The sequence below is a fragment of the Calonectris borealis genome, chromosome 2, assembly GCF_964195595.1.
Source record: "Calonectris borealis chromosome 2, bCalBor7.hap1.2, whole genome shotgun sequence".
Classification (NCBI taxonomy): Eukaryota; Metazoa; Chordata; class Aves; order Procellariiformes; family Procellariidae; genus Calonectris; species Calonectris borealis.
The window spans coordinates 25,754,512-25,772,364 of record NC_134313.1 but is presented as its reverse complement, the minus strand read 5'-3'; the positions used below and the strand labels follow the sequence as shown (position 1 = coordinate 25,772,364).

General features: G+C 38.1%; 1 protein-coding gene across 3 annotated transcripts in view; it reads left to right on the top strand.

Annotated features, from left to right (window-relative positions):
* The window catches only part of MATN2 (matrilin 2), a 70,521-nt gene that overhangs the window by 18,250 nt on the left and 34,418 nt on the right, over positions 1-17,853 (top strand). For all 3 annotated transcript variants that reach the window (XM_075141400.1, XM_075141401.1, XM_075141402.1), the window contains 3 exons: positions 4,952-5,521; positions 10,034-10,156; positions 11,699-11,821. In XM_075141400.1, the coding sequence (XP_074997501.1) occupies positions 4,952-5,521; positions 10,034-10,156; positions 11,699-11,821 (816 nt within the window). The remainder of the gene's footprint in view (positions 1-4,951; positions 5,522-10,033; positions 10,157-11,698; positions 11,822-17,853) is intronic.

Here is a 17,853-nt window from a genome sequence, read left to right as displayed (position 1 = left end):
TGGATATTTAGCTAGGGAAAACCAGAATTCTGGACTTTAAGAACAAATATTTGACACCCAGCAAGTTCATACATTTTGAAACAAATTTGGTAGGAATTATACCGAGATTTATAAAGAAGGAAGTTGTAAAGAAAAGAGAGGCAACTAAGGTTGAGGGCTAGAGGGAAAATGAAATAATAAAATGGCAAAGAAAGAAGAGAAATTTAGGAAGAAGTTTTATAATGTGCTGGCTGGGAGAATACTTTTCTCCTCTTTTACTTAATTCTGAGTGAAGACTTTTGTTCTGTTACTCAAAGATAAAATCTAAAAATAAACCTGGTGTTATTGCTGGCAGTGTCGCAGGACATGTAATTTTTTGTATATACATTACTGTGGAGTGAGCTAAGAAAAACAATATATTGAGTCTTGAAATTGCCATTAGTGAATTGCCTGCTTAGGCAATAATTTTTCTATGATCTCATTTTTTCTTAACTGGTCTTCCTTTTTGCTTTAATTGTCTTACTCTATAACAAACATCTTCATGGAACTAATAATTATTTGTTATAAATTATTTTTCCAATGTCTTAACTTTGCTGTAGCATTTACCAAATTGAGCTAACCTCCTTTTGCTTTGCATACAGCAATAGCTGCCTTTAACGTTTATCCATTCTCATGTACTAGGCTAAAGATATACATAACCAAATAAGTAATATCCAGATTAAAAAAAAAGTATTAAGAAGTCATAAAGATGTAGGACAACAATAGAAAATAAATAACTCATTTTTAAACAATCAATCTTTTCAAGGGAGCTGGCTTGCAAAAACTTTTGAAAAATCACCATCTAAAACTTAGATGGGTCCTTTGAATGTGTTCAGTTTGAATATCCCAAAATGGAAATGTTTGAGGAAATTAAACAGTGGCAGGGAACGTTCTTGGGCATTGGGACTCTACCATTGTTGTTGCTGTTAAATTGCTGGAGCTGTCTCTGGCCCACAGTGATTAACACTCCCCAAGCAATCCCCCGTTCAGAGGCTACAGGGGGACAGGGATTATTCCCAGTAGGCAGCTTGCATACAGCCACTCTATTTTAGCGGGAAGGTGAGTTTAATACTGTGGATGCAGGCCAGCTGGCCTCTGAGCTTAGTTTGTATCTTAGACTGCTCTCTAGCACTGAGACCGGCGGTTAAAACGGCCTGCGTCTGTGCTACTGAATACCCTGAGCCTGCAGAGTGTTTGCATCCACATTGCTTATTAGGATGGGTCCCTGGCTCATTCTACTTCCCATATCATGCCTGAGGATTGTTTGAGAAAATGTTAATTGTCCTAGGACAAACAATACCAGGAACTGTTCTAATGATTTAACAGCCTAGAAGAGTCAATTCCAATGCCCGGGAAAACTCCCTGGTGCTGCTTTAGTTATATTCAGGCAATGTAGCATTAGTTAGAAATAAGCTGCAAGGGTACAAACGCACCCTCAGACAGAGACCCTGGGTGGGTGAGCAAAGTCAAAGCAGTGTGAGCTTTGTCAAAGCCAAAGCAGGGGTTCGGGTCTGAGCATAATTTGCTTTGAGAAAAGAGTAGAAAGAAACCTGCAGGGATCAGAGAAAATAATTTAATAGAATTTTCAGCTTTAGAGGGAATTAAGATGCTCAATGTGAAATACTCTTTTAAGCTCTGTTTTATGTATCTCTCGGTAATTGGATCCCAGCTGGATTCTTCCAAGTAGAACTGAAATTTCCTTGCATTGTTAATTTTGCAAAGGTGGCATCACTATAACTGTCATTTACAGACAAACTGGATATTGAGTGGAGGAGAGAAACATATTTACTATTGACTTGACCTTTCCTTCCCTTGCCTTGTCTGTCCTTCCCTTGCCTCTCCTGGCCTTGCCTTTGGATAATACAGCTCACACTGAGGGTTTTTTTAACTTTCATGTTGGCAATACGAAACCTCTGCTGACTTAGAAGCACGTTTATGGATGAGTAGCTCTTTTCAATAAGTATGTCACTTTTCATAAGAGTGGAAGGGAATTACTTTTGGGTACGAGGATGTTTGCCAAAGTTGTGAGAAAGTTCCCTGTTTAAAATGAGAGCTGGTAAGAGGAAGAGGTTATAGTTTACAGGGCAAGTGCAAAAGCACGCAACTGCTAAAAAGGTATCACTGAAAGTTTATCTGAGGGGATGAGTGTTCAGATCTGTTAGTCATTACTGATTGCCACTCCTCAAAATACCACCCAGCTGGAGTTTTGCTTAGTAAGACAGTTACATTTTATTTTTCATGGAGCCCATCTCAGCTAAATCAGCTTTAATTATTACAAGGTTATTAAAAATTCCCACCAAGTCAGAAGACAAAAATTTTAAATACAGTTTAATTTGTAAATGTTTGGTATTTCTATAGACAGAATTTTGCTAGTGAAAGTAGTTTTGAAATATACTGTATTACATTCAGACTGATAGATTTTTCTGAAGTAATTTAGCACAATGGGGTGTGTTTCTGGTAGTATTATCCGCGAATGCTGTCCAAGTTTTTTCCCACCAAGATTCATGCCTGACTTCAAAATACATAACTGAGTCTCTTCAGACTGCAGTCCAATTCTTTACATTCAAATTAAAAGGATTCAACACCACGGCTCTAGTTTTGACATAAGGGAAATAAAACAGCAGTCATTTTACCCTTCTCCCTTTTCTGTCCTTCCCTTCATATACACACACACATATTCTTAGTCTTTTTTCTGTAGTTATCTTTCTTTCCCCTTGCTCTGCTCCCACAAATCAGATCTTAGCGTTATCTTTGTATTACAACCGTGCTGGAATATTTCATGTTATATTAGTAAAAATAATTAATAATTAGATATGCCACTACGATAATAAGATGGAAAATAGTTAATATGTCAGGATATCTGTATCCCATTAGAACTGGAATTTTGTTTCTGCTCAATTTGGCTTGCATTCAACATCCTCAGATTTTGAAAGAATAAGCAACCCGAGCATATTCCTACGCTTATGAATAAAGCCATACTGTGGACTGCACATGAATAAATCCAGGCAGTCATTTTTATTGTCATCAGAGAGCATTTTTATTCAATGCCCACAAATGTTCTTGGTAATCTGTGAAAGAGGCCTCTGAGATAACAAGTGAAAACAGGCATCTTTCTCACCCCTTGCCTTGGCAGAAGTACATGATTAGCATTCATCAGCAGTCACAAGTGAACTCATGTAAAGGCTTGTCTACAGACAGATGTTTTTCCACTTGAGTCTTTGATTGGCCCACTTGTACTTGTGCAGTATGACATGACCTTTAATTATACAGTCAAATACTACTTTTCCACTGAGCGTTTGCCTCATTCAGTGCACAAGATGGATGAGAGTGCACTGGGAATTGAATTGGGTTGGGCAATAAGGGAGATTACTGATTAGGGGTATCTCAACTTAGTAAAATGAGGATGCCACTGCAGTTTGATGAGCATTCTTGCCATCTTTAATCTTTCAAGCCAGGCAGACAAACAGGCGACTAGCTACCTCACAGGTTTATTCATAGCCACAGGAGTTTAAGAACATGAGCAGACACACTGATTGAAGCCATAGGTCTATCTAACCCAGTGTCCTGTCTCTGACAGCAGTCAAAAGTGGATGCATATGAAAAAGTCTAAGGACAAGACAATACTACCTGCAGATATTCCCCCAACTGCCATGCTTTTGTGGCTCAGGGATTTCCTATCTGGAGGGGTCTTTAATGTAAATATTAAACCTCAGTTGATTTCTCTTCACCAGCATCCCATTAAGCCCTTTAAAGTTCTTTTAATCTTTTGCTGTGTGCTGCCTTCTGTGGCAAGGCTCGTGGCTGACCTCCCCCTGCTTGCCTTAAGCCTGCCATGTGCTGGCTTTCTGTCAATGGTCAGTCCCTATCCATTCTCATCATGCAACTCATGCATATGTCTCATATTCTTTCAAAAAAGAAGGATGCTGAGCAGAAGCCAGAAGATGGACCCAGGGTTCCAGAAAGCTTGTAGCATGCCCAGAAGGGAGCCAGCCTTCACTTCTGCTGTTATCCATGATAGCTTGGCCTGCCTGCCTGTGCAATTGTGAGATATAGACATACCCTGTGGTATTTCTGCTTCAGCAGCTCTTGGAAAAAAGACTGCTGATGGCTGAAATAGAAGATTTCAGGAAGGGTGTGAGCAGTCTTTTGGCCAAGTTGAGTGCCACTGTAGACAACAGGATTTTCTCTCTGATGCAACCACAGAATTTCTGCGTGATGCTGAGCTAGTCCAATAGACGAGACTTTTCCCAGATGGCCATTAATTATGCGTTTGAAATCATGGGGTTTGATTTGCAGAAGTGCTGAGCACTCACAGCTGCAGTTGACGTCATTGAGAGCTGCACTTTGTACATGTGAAGTGCTGCTTAATGCCAAGTTCCCTGAAAAATCAGTCCGTTCACATCTCGTATTGGTCACTGCAATTAACAGATGCTTTTGACCTGAATTTCTTTGTGTTCTGTTTGTAATGGAGGACTGATACCACCCTGCCTTATCGGAGTGTTAGATTTCTAAATTCCGCACTGCCACAAAAAGCGTCACATTGCAGCCCTCTGAAATAGTAACTATGTAATTCAGAGGGGGTTTCCATCCTGTGTGGGGTATGAAGTCAAAATCTCAACAACGACAAAACAGGGTACAGCACAAGTATCTACCCATTCCACTGCCATTAGCCATTCGGGGCACTGATCTCACAAAAAAAAAATGTATATATATACTGATCATGTAACAGGCAGCTTTTGTTATTTACTGGAGGCCAAATTTATATTGCCCAAGTAGCCTTAGTTCTGGCAGCTCCTATTTTTCCTGTATTTTCCCAGCACTTGTCAGGGCGTTTGTTTAGACAGCGTGTTTGAGATCATGGTTCAGGTCAACCTGAACCAATTTGCATTTTGAAATTCTTGTAAAGTATTTCTGTTTTCATTTTACCTTCCAGAAAATACTTGCAACAACAAACGTCTGGACCTTGTCTTCATCATTGACAGCTCTCGCAGTGTACGTCCTTACGACTTCGAAAAAGTGAAGGAGTTCATTTTAACCATCTTGCAGTTTCTGGACATCAGTCCTGATGCCACCCGCGTAGGTCTGATTCAGTACGGCAGCACAGTCAAACATGAGTTTTCACTGAAGACATTCAGGAGGAAGCAGGATATCGAAAGGGCAGTGAAGAGGATGATGCACTTGGCAACTGGCACCATGACTGGACTTGCTATTCAGTATGCAGTGAACATCGCATTTTCAGAGTCAGAAGGAGCTCGGCCTCTGAAGCAGAATGTGCCCCGAATTATCATGATAGTGACGGATGGGAGACCTCAGGATCCAGTGGCAGAGATTGCCACTAAAGCACGTAACTCAGGAATCCTGATTTTTGCCATTGGAGTGGGAAGGGTAGATATGAACACGCTGAAGTCCATTGGGAGTGAACCGCATGAAGAGCATGTGTTTCTGGTTGCTAATTTCAGTCAGATTGAAACACTGACCTCTGCCTTTCAGACTAAACTTTGTGGTAAGGTTTTTATCTATAGATTTGAATGCATAGATGAAAGTAAAACACAAAAAAAATTATGCATTATAATTAAACTTTTTTTTTTTACATGAAACCTTATCTGTTAGAATATATATATTGAAAAAAAGGGAGAGTAGCCAGACAACATTCAGAACAGCAGTCATACATATGGGGAAAAACTAATTCTGCTGCTAAGTGCCATAAAATGTGATCTAATTCCTAGTGGTCATAAGCAGTGAGACAAACACATATCATGATTTTCCTATTCATTGCATAATAGCAATAAATTTAGAACCCTTTGCTATTCAAATATTATTCATCTATTGATTTTAAATCTGATCTCCCTTAGTACTGAAACTTCAAATTGATAAACAGTCTTTTGGTTATTTAAAAAATTCTATGGAGTTTATGGATTCCTCTTCCAAAGCTTACATATTAATTCTGTGCAAACAATTATCTCTGCACATGCCTTGTGACTGGAAGTGAGACACAGAGACATAGTAGTGGTTTTATTCCATCCATTTTAAATACAGAAAGTTAGGAAAAACCATTACAGTGATATTAATCATTCATACAATAAAGTAAATAATATTTTAATAGGTATTAATTTACAACAGAGAAATCGCTTCCATCTGTAATTCCCTGATAAGAAATTACCTTTTACAAATATCATGGCATACATAATTCATTTTATTCCAACCTGTATACTTAATATAATTTTCTTTTTTAGTTTTTCCTGAGAAAAATATGAAAGATCTTCATGTATTTGGCATTAAGCTGAGACATTTTCAGCAGAGTCCAGAAAAAGAATGTATGGTGAGATTGAATGCTCACTCATCTCTAGGGATGCTTTTGCCAGAAAAGAACTGAGGCTTATTATCAGGATAGTCTGGAGAATTTTCCTTACTTGGTCCTTTCCAAAATTGTTTCAAAGAGCAACAGGGCTCCAGCTGAACTGCATCAGCACAAAACAGCATCACAGACATTCATCAGATAATAGATTTTTTCTCTTCTTCCTTGCCATATTATTAGCTGGCATAGTAAGACACATTTAAAAACCGAGAAAGAGTAAACTAAACATGGATTGCAAGTTTAAATGGAATGAACAGCAAATGCTTCAAAACTTCATCTTATTGGATTTTTTTAATTGCATTTTAGAAACAAATCCAGTACAATTACCGCTTGTTTTTTTCTGGCTAGCCAGTGTCCAGGAAATGTATTAGAGTTTTATAGCTCACTTTTAATCCAAATACATGTGATCCTCAATAAAACCACCCCCCCCTGCAGATGGAGGAGTATGGAGGTGACAAGGATTGCTGCTGCCTCCTTTTCTTAGGGGATGCCTCCACAACATTTGTTGTGTCAGGAATTGAAGGTGAGATCCAAAAACGCACTTGAAAACCCAGGCCCAGATGCAACAGAGAATTTAAGCTGTTAGATTCTTGTGGATTTCAACTTAAGGGACTAAATTGCAGATAGGATCCTTGGTATTTTATTTAGTCTGGGCTGTGAAGCAGCATTCAGCTTGCTGACTTTCAAGAGAGCAATCTAAGCATCCATAGCCTCTGCTTCCTAGAGCACCTACATTCCTCCCAGGAAATGTAGTTAGTTTTTTAAAGTCCTTCCCAGTGTGGATCGAGAGGCAATGTCACTGTAGCTGAGTCGAACATCTGGACACCTTGTTTCTTTGCTAGAGCAATTGAAGGCACCCCTCTGGTCAAGTCTCCTGGCATGCAGTCTGCTGGGCTTCCTGCTGTGGGAAAAGACCTTGGCACCTGAGCTGTCCTTGTGTCCTTGTGTCTGGATTGCCCTTATGTCTGTGGGAATGTGTCTTCGTTGCTCCTGTGAAGATAAGAGAAAAACTTGGCCAAGTGATGAAGCTCTGTAGGGAAAATAAAAAGTAAACCAAATTAACCACTGTTTACCCATGGATGGCAGAGATTACCCAGTGCTTAACAGCTATATTCTCAGAAGAATCCATATAAACTGGCTGTGCTCCATCCTTTGCTAAGTCAGACTTTCCCTACAGTTGCTGCCTCTGGCTGCTAAAGATTTGGGGGTGTCAGAAACAGCAGTTGAAGCCAGGGAATCCCAGGGACCTCTTTTTATTACCAGTCAGCAAAGTGAAAGAGAAGCAAACAGTATCCTGGGAAATCAGAGGCATGAGGAGTGAGACAAGAGTTGAAAACTCAGAAAAAGAGAAACAGAAATGGGGACAGAATCCAGGAAAGGAGGTGGAGATTGAATAGAAGAAGAGTGAGAAAGACAGAAATTGGGATGGAGTAGTCAGGAGCAAATAAAGTCTGTATTATTCTCCTGTAAAATAGATAGTGATGTCATCTCCATTTTACATTGGAGGAACGGAGGCACAGAAACAGCGTTAAGTCTGTCAAGATCGCCCACTAACTTTAAATATTTGACTCAGTGCAATTCCTGTTCTGATTTTCTGGGGCATTTAGCATTTTTAGACAAATATAACATACCAGTCACAGCTCTACAGCCTTCACTTGTAGCTGAGAGAGCCCTGCATTCTTGCAAATACAGATTCAGCATACAGCTGAACACATACAGTGTGAAGGTTGATGCTTGCTTGAAGATACTGATATTATTGGCTTGCCCAAAGTCAAATAAGGACCCCATGACATAAACAGAGATAAAATCTAATTCACAAGGCTCACATTCAAATTCCTTAGCTATGAGATCACCCTTTCTATTACTTCAGTCCCTGGCTGTGTCCACCAAACACCTCCTGCAACAAATGAGATTAGAGAAATCATACAGACAGCAGCCTCCTTCACCACAGAAATCTGACTGATGACCAGAGTACCACTGATTCTTTGAAATGGGTGCAACAGAGACACTTTGGAAAAAATTTTATGTGGTAGTATAAGAAAGTGGAAGATTGGTAACAGATGGTAACAATATATTCTCAGAAGGGACTGAGTTATTGGGACGCCTATCATTGAATACTACTTTTTTCTTTTTTTTTTCCATTTTTTAGTACTCTGTTTTGCAACCTTATGTTCTTTTGATATGGGAGGACTGACTGTTTTTGTAGTAATGTTCTATAGATTCACATTCTATAGCATTAGTGTATGGTAAGGTTTTCTAATGCTTAAACTACTGAAATCAGTGTATTTTTAATTTGTCATATTTGAAAGTGCTTCTTTGGTCATAACAAGCTATACCTGATGTTGAAAGCTAGTGAAATATAGCCAGGAGGAAACTTCTTCTTAGAGGTCATAAACTTCATTTTCAGAATGACAGAAAGATGAAAAGACAAGAAGTCCAAGCTGGTCTGTATTCACAGAAATAAAAGTACTTGAGAAGTTTTGTTATGGCAGAAAATTATGAGATCCAAAAAGCTGATTAAGAGTTTTGGGAATTGTGGTGGTTTGTATATTAGTAATAAATGCATAACTCTGGTAACCATTTCAAAGACCAGATACATAGTATGTATCTCAAAACCACATTTTTTTTTCCACAAGTACCACACATACCACATGTTAAGTTATTTATCAGGTTTCTGTTGTGGCTGCTAGAAGATTACTGTTAATATCTATTCCATAAATTTTGAGCTTTGTCGACCTAGCACAATAAGGAGCACATCAATCCCTAGTTGTTGTTGAGCAAAATAGATTATTTTCCACACAATGTTCTCTGAGAAGTAATTGACCTATGTATTATCAAAATTACATACAAGCAATGCTCCAGTGGAAAGAAAAATTCAGGAAGATTTCTTAATTCCCAAATACTGATCTGAAGAAAAATAGTTCAGCAATGAATTTGACAGAATGGGCCCACTCTTTTTTCTTTCTTACTGTCTCAGTCTGTTGCATTTTACTACTTGCTATTGGAGACATAAAATAGGAATAGATTAAAAATAGACTCTGAAAGACTTATATTCTGGAGTGTAGCTCAGCTCAGCTCAGCTCCCACTTACTGAATCTTGGAGATGCATGACCTCAGTGTCGTCATGTATTGCTTATATGTTCCTCAACATTAATAACTAAGCAAGCAAGATACTTCATCAAGTTGTTTTCTAGTCATTCTTCTTCAGTGCTGTGTGGTGATTTTCTTCATTCAAGAAATTGAATGTCCTCTAGAACAGTTTGTACTTAAATTCCATTTATTTTCTAAATTTGAATGTGGTAGGTTTGTTTCATTGTTTTCTTGGGACCACCAAGTAATCAGTGTTTCCAGAAGCTCTATTGTATATTTTTATTTTGTTTATATCTCCATTCCACATGTCATTTCATGTCCAAAAACATGCCACCAATGTCAACCAGACAGAAAATACCTAAATTCCTACTTTTTTAAAGAATAGTTCTGTTTGTTAAGAATTTTTTGCAGTTTTATAGGCTTAAGCTTCCATTTTTGTCTTTACTGTCAACACTTAATTTGAAATTTCTAAATTACTTCACAAAAATTTTCTACACCTTTTTTTTTTAAAGTTGTGACCACAAGTAAGTAAGACCAGCAGTTAATAATGTTTTACTTTTTTTGTTTCAGTGCCCCACATGTGCAGTACAGTTGAGCATCGCTGTGACCACTTCTGCATAAACACCCCTGGCTCCTACATATGCAGATGTAAACAAGGATACATTCTAAATGCTGATCAGAAGACTTGTAGCAGTATGTTATCTTTCTTAACTTTTCTCTTTCATGCTCCCAAAAAGTGCTTAACATCACATACCCTTTTTTTGAGGCTCATAAAGAAGGACTGAGCTCAGTATATAATTAATGGTAATCATCGGAAAGAGTCTGAAAAGGTGAAGTTGTAATTCTTTTTCTTGTTTTGTGTACATGAAGTTCTTATAAACCTTTTCTGAAATACATCAAGCTAATTTTTATATACAGCTCTGCAGAGGTACACTGTAACTACATAAAATTGCATTTGAATTCTATTGGTGTAGTAAGTTCACCGATGAAGCAACAATCAAAGAAAGAACCATTTTATCATCTCACATGAAGTGAATCCAACTACTTTAGTAACTTGTCCAGATAGTAACCAGGGGCAACTCGGTTATCTTCCAGAAGAAAACTGGGGAAAAAAAAAGTTCTTTTGTTATCTTGAAATATTCTTACATTTATTTCATTAATATGGTTTTGCATCCATGCAAAGGATGCTCCTTTCATGTACTCTGGTCTAACTTTTCTAGAGAAGGGTGGTTGTGTCAGATAATGGCTATTCTTTACTCATTACACTGTATTTGTTTGTTTAACTTAATCTCTTCCATTCTGCTCTAGAGATGTTCAATCTTACATTAATACACAAAATAGTACAAAAGAGAAAATGTAGCTAAAACAAACTGGAAAATTATCTATTTGTGGGTGTTTATACTGGAACAAGAAAGTTAAACGACTGTTTATGCTGTTCATCATGCCGCTTGATATGAAGCAAACAGCTATAAAAGAAAATTCTTATCTGCTTGGCTAGTTTCCTCAAATGCGTTCCAAAAGCCTTTTTTGTAGCTGTAAACGATCATTATGTGTTCAGCAGTCTTTGGGCCTGATCCTGAGCAGCACAAAGTACTCTGCTTTCCAGAGATTTCACTGGGGAAACTTGGGGTTCTCAGAAAGCTTTAGTCTATTGAAAAGAAAGCCCAATGTGCTTCATTCGGCCAGCTGCTGAACTGACCTCGTTTGTTGTAGTAATTTTACTAATGAGATCTTTTCTCGGGAGGGGTAACTTGCTATGGTATTTTGCACAAAACTGAAAAATTGTAAAACTCAGAAATTAAATATCCCCAAGTCTTTTGGTGTTGTGTTCTCCTTTTCTTTCCCTTTCCAACCTCATCATCATTTATCTGGGAGGGTTATGCAAAGAAGAAAAAAAAGTCACAAATAATAAACACTTTTTTTTTCAAAAAAAACTTAAGAATGCCCTTCAAACTTTTTAGAGAAACGTACAGTCAAACAACTCTACTAGGCATCATTGGCCCATCAATAGTCGTCGCCTTGAGCTCGGAAGGAATGAGCTCCTCAGCTTTGAGTGATTGTTCCTGCTGGCATAAGACTTTCACTGTTTGACAGAACATTGGCATGATCTATGTTAAAATGAGCTCATCTCTAAAGAGCTGTTCATAGCTTCCTGAAATTTATTTGTGATCTATAGTCTACCCGTGCATTACAGAAGGTCAAAGAATTTCATATTCATGCAATTATGTTTTGTAGCTCAGGACCTTTGTGCTGTGGAGAAACATGCCTGTGAGCAGATTTGTGTGAACACACCTGGGTCTTACGTCTGTCAGTGTTATGAAGGGTATGAGCTTGATGCAAATGGAAAGAACTGTGTCGGTAAGTATGAGTTTAGCAATTCACATTTATCTCTTGACACAAACCAAAGGGAAATTCAATGTAAATTAATATCCAGTTTAGCCATAGACAATGATGGGAAGCTCTCTTCTCCTATATGAGTGGTAGATAAGGAAGAATATATATTGTCATGTTCGTAGGCCTTTACTGATAATGAATGGTGACTTGGGAAAATTGTTCCAACTAATTTCACACAGAAAGTAACATTGCTGTTTTGAAACAACACACCAGATGTTTTATTCTAGATCCGTGTAGGTGGCCAGCAATGTACTGGCATGATATATGTGGCCGTTAAAAACCAACAAAGCCAGACAAACTTGGTAGCTCCTTTTCAGACAGAAGTTATACATGGAAAAACTTGAAAATGGACAATTTCTTGCCATTTCTCACTTGGTTTTATGGTCATGCCAGGAGAGATTTCAAACTTTTTTTTGAAAGATGACTTTAAGGAAAGGTTAGCCCCCCTTAAGATCCCATCTACTATATGCCTTTAATTTTCACTATGGGCAGTAAAGAAGGAAACATCAGCTCTAAGAATTACAACTCAAAAGAGTGAGTGTGGAAATACAATATAATAATTTTTTAACAAAAAACATACTTCCCTCTCTATTACCATATAAGTATATACCCCATTTATACACAGAAAATACTTTTAGGATAATCTTTTTCACTAGCCTATTAGCCTTCTCGTAAACTTTTCATCCCATGCTACATTTTGGGAAAATATTGTCTTCTGGTATCCACCACAAAAAAACCCTAGTAAGTCCTTGAAAAAAAATTGCCTTATTTGTTAGTATTCTCTTCAGGCAAGCACTTAAATGCATGCTTAATTTCAAACCCATGCTGAAATCCCATGGAAGTGAATCCAAGTGAATCCTTGGCCCCATATCTGCCACAGGCCATCACAATGCTTTTGTCCAACAGCTTACTCTTTCTTGTAATTTTAAACAACTCTAACATAATATAATCTGTCTCTTATTACCTTTACAAAGCTATTACCTTGCAGGATAATCCTATTTTGAGATGCAAAATAGATGACAGTTTATGGAACTGAACTTTCTGGATGTAGTTTCACATGGGACACACAAATGAGGTTTTGAGGTTTTTTAGACCTAAGATAACATATACAGTTTTGAAGAACATTCACTCTTACTCTTCAGAAATGTTTCCCTTACTTGTAGCTTCATGATTTCAGTATAGGAGTGTTTAAATTTCTCAGCATAATTTATGCTCAGCATAATTTGAGATTACCAATTCTTAAATCACCATTTTAAGAACCTGCTTTCTGAAGTTGAATTGTTTTGAAAATGCAGCTAATAATGGCTATTAAGGCAAGAAGGCCTGTTTGATGTTCTGGCCCAAATTTCTACATCTAACACTCTACAGAAGTTGATCCAATAACCTTAGCTAATACTCATGACCTTTACCTGTGTTAGGATAAAGCATACATTTCTTTGCTATTGGTTTGACTATATCCTAAGACAGAAAATCCGTGACTTCTGTTGGTAGGTTCTTTCATCCCCAATTCTTTTCTACCATATATTCTAATCCAAAATATTCATGCTTAGTGTCATCAGCTGTTGTTACTATTTTCTCTCTGTTAAGGCGAAGGGTCCTTTAGAGCCCAAGATATTCTTACCGGGAAGGTAGCTACCATAGCATCATAGGGATAAAAATAAATTTTGGTGAAATTCTTCGTATGTCAAACCTAATATTATCCTCTATAATAAGTACAAAGTCTGTTTTTCTTATTAAAATCTTCAAAATATTTCTATGCCATTAAATTTCCTACAGTGGCGCTTGTTTTTTGCCTGTTAATAATTTCTCTGCAAAGTCTGAAGAGTGCTATTTGGAGGTGTGATACATCTTTAACATTTTTTTTTCTACCTCTTCACCGACTCTCTTTGGCATGGAGAGATATAGGCCTATTATAAGCTCTGTTGATGACATTTGAAGCTTTCATATTCTCAATTATTTTCAATTATTTTCAAAATACAGTTTATGTATGGGTTCATTATGGTATCTTGCATTTTATAGCTGTCTTTCCTCTCCACTTGATTTCTATTCATTTATACCTAGTTTAGCAAAAAAACATGAATTCATGCTATTCATATCCCTGCAATAATTAGCAGTATTAATTGTGATTTTAAAGCACATTATTAGCACTTCTATTTTTCAATTTTCTTTTGCATTTATTCGACCATTTAACTTTTTCATTTCTTACTAATGCACGTGAATGGTTCAATGTATATTAATTTATGTTTTACCCATACAGAACTTAGCCTCTCTACATTTCCTGAACAGGAAAAGATTGTCTGGGTAATTTGCAGTTTTGATGCTAATTTGTCTGCAAATCCTATTAGCTGTCAGTCTTCAGAATTTGACTTTTCAGATTTGAACAATTTGAGATTTTTGAGGAATATGCTACTACCGAGAATGTACAGCTTCTGCAGATGTGATCACCAATGAATAATCATCCTTGCTGGAAAATCTTGTAAAGGAGACTTATGTATAGTACTGAACCAGTAGTGATAACTCTCAGTTTTCATTACTTTTAAGCTACTTAACCGTTCCTTTCTGTGAAATATTTATTATCAAATGAGTAGGATCAGAAGAAAGATCTTGATGTACACCTATGACAGAGACCACTGAGTACAACGACAATTTTGCAAAAAGCAGTGACTTCACTAAGGTTACTCTCTCCTCTTCATCCAGAGAATGAAGGGAGAATTTCAGCAGGGCATACACATCATGGTTCTCTCAAAGAGCCAAAAGTTTCTCTCTAAGGTATCTAAGACTTCTAAAATTGTAACTCCAGCAAAAGTAAATGAGAAAGTGCAGAAAACTCATTTCACAGGCAGGTTTATTAAGTTCTCTTTGTCCTTTCTGATGGGCTAATTTCTCTGGTTAAGGATCAAAGGCAGTACTAATTGTTTTACTGACACGTGTCAGCCAGTTACCTGAATGGCAATAATTAAATAAAATCTCACAACCAGCAGCTCACAACGTATCCATTCAAAGTGACCACTGAATGGCCAACCACTCTGAGTGTTTGCAACACACAGTTTGTGAACAGATTCTGCCCCTCTACTCTGCTCTGGTGAGACCCCACCTGGACTACTGCATCCAGCTCTGGAGTCCTCAGCACAAGACATGGACCTGTTGGAGCGGGTCCAGAGGAGGGCCACAAAAATGATCGGGGGATGGAATGCCTCTCCTGTGAAGAAAGGCTAAGAGAGGCCGGGTTATTCAGCCTGGAGAAGAGAAGGCTTCGGGGAGACCTTATTGCAGCCTTTCAGTACTTAAAGGGGGCTTATAAGAAAGATGGCAAACTTTTTAGCAGGGCCCGTAGTGACAGGACAAGGGGGAATGGTTTTAAACTCAAAGAGGGTAGATTTAGACTAGATATAGGGAAGAAATTTTTTACAATGAGGGTGGTGAAACACTGGAACAGGTTGCACAGAGAGGTGGTAGATGCCCCATCCCTGGGAACATTCAAGGTCAGGTTGGACGGGGCTCTGAGCAATCTGATCTAGTTGAAGATGTCCCTGCCTACAGCAGGGGGTTGGACTAGATGACCTTTAAAGGTCCCTTCCAACCCAAACTATTCTGTGATTCTATGATTCTAAATTTGTAGACTAAACAATATTTGAAACTGTCTGCTCAGTGATAAGTATGGCTGGCAGAGCACTATCACTTTGCCTTTTTAAACAGTTTTTCATGTTAACTGCCCTCTTTTCACATGAACAAAATCCTGTCAGTTAAAGTTCGGTGGTAATGAGCCATTCTTTCTCCATCATGCTGCTGGACACTAAAGTCTCTCCACCTTCTTGGTGTCGCTGGACATGCTGTCCTCTCTTTCCTGGCACTGGTGCTAGACTGTCTCTGTGTTGCTGCAGCTGTTGGGCTTGGGACCTCTTCTGGCAGTGTTTTGGCTGCTGGCACCTCTCTGCAGTCCTGGCACTGCTAGATTTTTTTGGCTGCTTTCTAGGTTCTTTCAAGTCTTCCATGAGTCTGCTCTACTCTTCCCCCATATTCTTTTTCATCCTCCTTATGCCTTTTACTTACTCTGTAACCTTTTCTTCCTACCCTTTTCTTCTACCTTTCTCCTTAGCTTACTTCATTCTCCTAAGCCTGAATAACCTATATAAACATCATAGGACTGAAACAGCAATACAAGAGAAAGGTGACCTATGCTGTTCCACAGCAATGGAAGCACCCAGAGTGCAGAACTGGTAACCAGAAGTAAAAGATGGCTCTCATCACTTACCAACTAATTCCAAGCAGGAAAAACATGGGGTGGAACAAACATGGGGAGATGACAAATGAATTAATTGCTTGCTCACTAAAAAGATATTAATTCATCCTTTAGAAAAGTTTCTTATTGAAATAGGCATGGGCTAACATTAAAAACAGTGAGATCTCTAAGTGTTCACGTTCTAGTGTATATTTCATGACTCAGTGCAGAAATATGAAAATAATAAACCTTTAAAAAATTAGGAAAATTTTATTCTGCTTTGCTCTTATACAAACTGTGTATATTTTCTGCATACCAACTAAAGGATTACAGTACTTCAATATAAGAAATATAGATTTATATTTTTTCTCAGTCTTTTCAGGAAGATTTAACTCCATGGACAACTTACCTACTTGCTGACTGGAATGCTGTTGACACATTTCCCTTCTAAGCAAGTACGACCAAAATGAAACATGAAGCTAAAAGTGAAATGAATTTGTAGGTCAATTACTAGTGCCAGTCTGCAAGACTAAGCCTACCTTGAAATAGGGCAATTTGTGTACAAAAATTATTGAAAAAAGGGAATAATAGTTATCTCCAAAAGCAACTGTCAAGAAAATGTTCTCACTTTTAACTGTGTTAGTGGAAAGACATTATTTAAACCTACTTCTGTGAGTAAGAGGTCCCCAGAAGGCTATAAATGGAAAAAAGCAAGCCTGGAAAAATTAGTGATTTATTTCATTGGGTTTTTTTCCTTTCTGTCCGTAGTGCATTAGCAGCTGCATAGCCATAAGAAGGCACAGTTCCTCCCTCAAGAGATTGTCCTCCGAAAGTGCTTAGGGTCATAGTTGCTCAGATGTTGATAATAAAGCATTCTAAGACCTCTTTAGTTGTCTCTCAAACACCAAAGCTGGTGAAAGCGCTGGAAGGAATGTCCTATGAGGAGCGGCTAAGGATTCCGGGTTTGTCTAGTTTGGAGAAAAGGAGGCAGAGGGTCGACCTCATTGCTCTCTACAGCTTCCTGAGGAGGGGAAGTGGAGAGGGAGGTGCTGATCTCTTCTCCTTGGTATCCAGTGACAGGATGTGTGGGAATGGTTCAAAGCTGCGCCAGGGGAGGTTTAGACTGGACATTAGGAAGCATTTCTTTACCGAGAGGGTGGTCAAACACTGGAACAGGCTTCCTAGAAAGGTGGCCAATGCCCCAAGCCTGTCAGTGTTTAAGAGGCATTTGGACAATGCCCTTAACAACATGCTTTAACTTTTGGTCAGCCCTGAAGTGGTCAGGCAGTTGGCCTAGATGATCGTTGTAGGTCCCTTCCAACTGGAACTATTCTATTCTATTCTATTCTATTCTATTCTATTCTATTCTATTCTTCTATTCTATTCTATTCTCATCTTTATAATTATTAGTCGGGCAGTTGCAGGTATTGTGGTAGAAATGCATTTTGTTAGGGTTTAAATACAGAGAAGGAGGTGACTTTATGGAGTGATCCATATGGGCTGTTTCCCAAGTATGATGCTAGATAGAAAAAAATGATATATTCTTTGGCCTACTTATTTCTTATGTGTCTTTTAAAACACTTGAAAATATACATGTGGTTAGAATTTTTAAGAGAAAGCTGACTAATTGTATGACACATTATATCCTTGAAATATATATTCAGTAAACACGTTTTTATATGAAGCTATTCAATCTGGAAACAGGAAGGTGCTTGCCAGGAAAATGGACTCACATAGTAGCCAGTAAGTAGTCTAATTTGACTTGATTCAACACAAA